This window comes from Xiphias gladius, chromosome 2, assembly GCF_016859285.1.
Source record: "Xiphias gladius isolate SHS-SW01 ecotype Sanya breed wild chromosome 2, ASM1685928v1, whole genome shotgun sequence".
Lineage (NCBI taxonomy): Eukaryota > Metazoa > Chordata > Actinopteri > Istiophoriformes > Xiphiidae > Xiphias > Xiphias gladius.
Window position 1 is genome coordinate 12522211 of NC_053401.1, and position 4591 is coordinate 12526801.

General features: G+C 44.6%; 1 protein-coding gene across 1 annotated transcript; it reads left to right on the top strand.

The window, feature by feature from the left end:
• Positions 1 to 1956: 1956 nt before the first annotated feature.
• On the top strand, positions 1957 to 3090 carry gpr85 (G protein-coupled receptor 85). The gene has a single exon (XM_040149783.1). The coding sequence runs from the start codon at positions 1957 to 1959 to the stop codon at positions 3088 to 3090; it is 1134 nt and encodes a 377-aa protein (XP_040005717.1).
• The last annotated feature ends 1501 nt before the right edge of the window (positions 3091 to 4591 follow it).

Genomic DNA, 4591 nt, shown 5'->3' on the forward strand with positions numbered 1-4591 from the left:
CTGCACCACATTTAGCTTTTATATGATTTGTCTGTTGTTTGATAGGGTTTTAATCACACATGTATATATGTGATTAAAAAGAAATAGGTCTGAAACAGTGTAAAACAGTCAGGGGGATGATAAAGTTGTCCTTCTATCTACATTGTAACTGTCAAGCTGACAGTCATATAAAAGTCACCCGTTGCACGGCACGTTACCAGAGGATATGGCGAGTACTGCTGTAACGCGTTACTGGCCAGCAGCGGCATCGCTGAACAGATGTTACCATGAGAGAGACCGAGCTCCCGCTGCTGCTGCTGCTGCTGCAACAAGAGGCGAGACGCGTCTTGGATCACAAATAGGGATGCAGGGCGCATGCGCACTAGGCTCCGTTGACTGTAGGGTATTCGCCGTGGAGGCAAAAGAAGGGGGCAGACAAAACACCAGGCTTTTTAAAACTGCAAAAAACCCGACCTGTGCAATGTGAATAACTTTCAGGAGGGACACGAAATAGGATTATCAACAGGTAGGATTTTGATTGATCTTGTGATCGGCTCTCCCTCCCTCCCTCCCTCCCTCCCTCTCTCGCTCTCGCTCTCTCTCTTGCTTGGTCTCTTTTTTTTTTTTTTTTTTTTGGCCTTGTCTTGTGTGGTGGCTGCGATTCTGGGCAATCCATAGCGGGGACTTGGGAATTATATTAGTCTTCTGGACGTGCGGATCCGCTACGCTGTTATGCTTTATCCGGCCAACTGGGATGCAAGGACCATGATTTTATCCTGCTGTGTTTTGTTACTGAAATCTATCGGATTCAAACGCGCGTAAAATACTCGTCTGGCAATCAGAGGACGCATTTCAACGCGTAAGTAGACACAGCCGCCAATATAAATGAAATCAGATATTACCACAGCCTATATGTATCGTTCTAAACAATAAAAAAGAACAGGTACTCTATAGAACATTCCATAATATTGCTACCAAAAGGGTTGTTAATGTCACTTCTACCCATCCATTTCAATCCATCCCGATTGATAATCTCACCCGCGCAATAACAAGCAAAATTGTGTCGAAATGCGGTTTAAGGAGTCAGTAATACACTGTATATTCTCTTAACTCTTTGTAATTAGTAACATAAAAGATGATCTGGAAAATGGAGGCTGGCTCAATAAACGCCCTAATGAGAACGCTGCTTATTAACATAAGACCCGTAATCCAGTTCACCTTTCATCAGACAAAAAGACGGATGCTTTATCATGTATGCACCCTCCGTCGATTTTCCACAGTGCATAAAGGCAGTGCGAGTTTATTCAAGGCAACCGCCGCTTTAGAGAGACCTGCTCTGTTCTGTAGGGTGTAGGGTGTGATCAAGAGGAGCTTATTTTGGACTGCATTTCTCTTTATGTTTCCCAGTGCGCTGACAAAATGACCAGCAAATTGCCCGTGTTTTTGGGGTTCGGGTTGGTTATTTGGGGTCGCTTCTACTTTCCGACAGGCACGGGTAAAAGAAAAAAAGGAAAAAGAAAAAAAAAAGCGTCGTTTGTTAATGAAGACCGCACTGTGCCTTTTATGATTGTAATGGATTAATGCTTTGGTCTAATCAAGCTCCATCACTGTCTGTCTGTATTTCTGTCTGTAGGCAAAGTATTCAGGCTGAGGCACAGCTCCGCACTGTGCCACTCCAAATGTAAAAATGTGAAGAAAATAAATAAATCAATGAAAATGATTATTTATCACATTCTAGATTGTGCAAGTGCCACTGGAAACAATGCAGCTGTTGTATAGGACTGAATGCTGATGGGTGGATAATGTTTTTCAGGGATTTTTTTTAGGTGTGATGAGACAAAGGAACAAAGGATGCCTTAGAGGAGAGGTTGCCTATATGCCTGGAAACCTCTTCAAAGCACACCGCCAAATGGATCTAACGCCTCCCCCTGCCACCTCTAGATCATGATACTTGGCTGAAGCTATTCCGTTATCTTTATGATCCCTCCTCCATCTATGGCGAACTATAGCCATGCAGGGGACCACACCATCTTGCAGAATGTCTCTCCTCTCGCCACGTTCCTCAAACTGACCTCTCTGGGTTTCATCATTGGAGTCGGTGTGGTTGGAAACCTCCTGATCTCCATCCTGCTGGTCAAAGACAAGAGCCTGCACCGAGCGCCCTACTATTTCCTGCTGGACCTGTGTGCCTCTGATATCCTGCGCTCTGCCATCTGCTTCCCCTTTGTCTTCACCTCGGTCAAGAATGGATCTGCCTGGACCTATGGCACGCTGACCTGCAAAGTGATCGCCTTCCTGGGTGTGCTCTCCTGTTTCCACACGGCGTTCATGCTATTCTGTGTCAGTGTCACTCGCTATCTGGCCATCGCACATCACCGTTTCTACACCAAGAGGCTGACCTTCTGGACCTGTCTGGCTGTCATCTGCATGGTGTGGACGTTGTCAGTGGCCATGGCATTCCCGCCGGTGCTAGACGTAGGGACGTACTCTTTCATCCGGGAGGAGGACCAGTGCACATTCCAGCACCGTTCCTTCAGGGCAAATGATTCGCTGGGCTTCATGCTCCTGTTGGCTCTCATCCTCCTGGCCACACAGCTGGTTTACCTCAAGCTCATCTTTTTTGTCCACGACCGTCGAAAGATGAAGCCTGTACAGTTCGTGCCTGCTGTCAGCCAGAACTGGACCTTCCACGGGCCAGGTGCCAGTGGGCAGGCGGCAGCCAACTGGCTGGCTGGATTTGGTCGAGGCCCCACCCCACCTACTTTGCTGGGCATCCGGCAGAATAGCAACGCAGCGGGCCGCAGGCGTCTACTGGTATTGGATGAATTCAAAACGGAGAAGAGGATTAGTAGGATGTTCTACATCATGACGTTTTTCTTCCTGGCACTGTGGGGGCCCTATCTGGTTGCCTGCTACTGGCGGGTGTTTGCAAGGGGCCCCGTAGTCCCTGGGGGCTACCTGACGGCAGCCGTGTGGATGAGCTTTGCCCAGGCTGGGGTCAATCCTTTCATCTGCATCTTCTCCAACAGGGAGCTTCGGCGCTGCTTCAGCACCACACTCCTCTACTGCAGAAAATCCAGGTTACCAAGGGAACCCTACTGCGTTATATGAAAGTTTTGCTGTGGGTTTTTTTCTCATCTATGTCTCTATTTCCCTGATTGATCTTGATCTGGGCTTGTACCCATTGTACAGCGCACTCTCTCTTTCTATCTCTCTTCTCTTCATCCTCCAGTTTTTCTGCTGTTCTTCCTTCTCCTAACCCTTCTTTTCAGAGGTAGAAGGTGGACTGCCAATCATGAGGCTCTGCCGGGGTGATTGAATATGAAATGTATCAAACATGGAGGCTGAAGGGAATGGGAATACACAGGAGGTCTGGATCCCCTCCTGTGTTTATGTTCTAGTAAACATACATTGCGGAAGGCCATGCCAATGCAGAGAAGCAAAAAGTTGGAAAAAAAAAAACGTAAAAAGATTTGACAGAACAATGAAAACAAAACCTCCTGCTTTGGATAATTTGAAGATGCGTTAATTCTGTGAGGTGTGAAATACATAAATATGAAAAGAAAAAGAAAAAAGAACATAAAACAAAGAAATGATACCTCTCAAGGAATCACCGGAAATGTTTTACATTTTAAGAGTTGCACTAAAAAGAAGATGTAAAGATGCTTTTTTTGGTCAGCAGTTGCCAGTTGCATTGCAAGGACAACTTTTTTTTTCTTTTTTCCCAAATTAGACAATGAATGCTTTAATTTGCAACAGACTACACAATCGCTGTAAGTAAAGCAAAACTTGATGACTGTTGGAATACACCATCACAAGAGGATAAAATGGTTGTAATGTAAGTGATATCTTTTTCATTTACTGGGCGTGGGCTTAACGATGGGGATTTACAATGTGTGGTTTTGAAGTTGCAACTTAAAACTAGAAATGATTTCTTGTAGTTTTACGATCCATATGTCCTTAGTGTCTGGCATTGTTATTTTCTTATCACCTTTTACAAAAAAAGAGGAAAAAAAGATGAAATGATGTTTGGATTTAAAAAAAAAAGTTGCTTTTACGAACAACCTTGTGCTTAAAAAAGACATTCAAGAAGTAGTTAAATGTTTCATCATATCCATGTACCTAAACACTATCATATTGTTACAGTATTGCTGATGCCACTCCGGGTGTTCTTGCCTTAATGGTTATGATATTGTCATGTTTCTTGGTTGTTGGGTTTTTTTTTTTTTTAAATTTCATTCATTCCTAAAAAGATGTTTTTTTAGATGCAAGGGGAGTTTTATTTCTTTTTCACATCAACGTGAAGTGCATGACCATTTTTAAAAGCTGGTCCACTCCCATGAGCATCACAGGCCATACACTGAGCAGCCCATTTTTATTCTGCAGTGGTTTGCTACACCCCACCGAGTGCTCAGAGCACAGGGAGTGTGTGTGTGTGTGTGTGTGTGTGTGTGTGTGTGTGTGTGTGTGTGTGTGTGTGTGTGTGCGCGTGTCAGTGGGTGCATGTGTGTGCATTTCAGAGCGCGTTTGCTGTGTGGATCAGACAACAGTCACTTCAAGACCAGAGCCTTAGAATGAAATCTTGCACAATTTGTAAAAAATGTAAAATGAA

Bases quoted from the DNA above. Each gene is read 5' to 3' on its own strand.
- gpr85 (XM_040149783.1), top strand. From the start codon at position 1,957: ATGATCCCTCCTCCATCTATGGCGAACTATAGCCATGCAGGGGACCAC.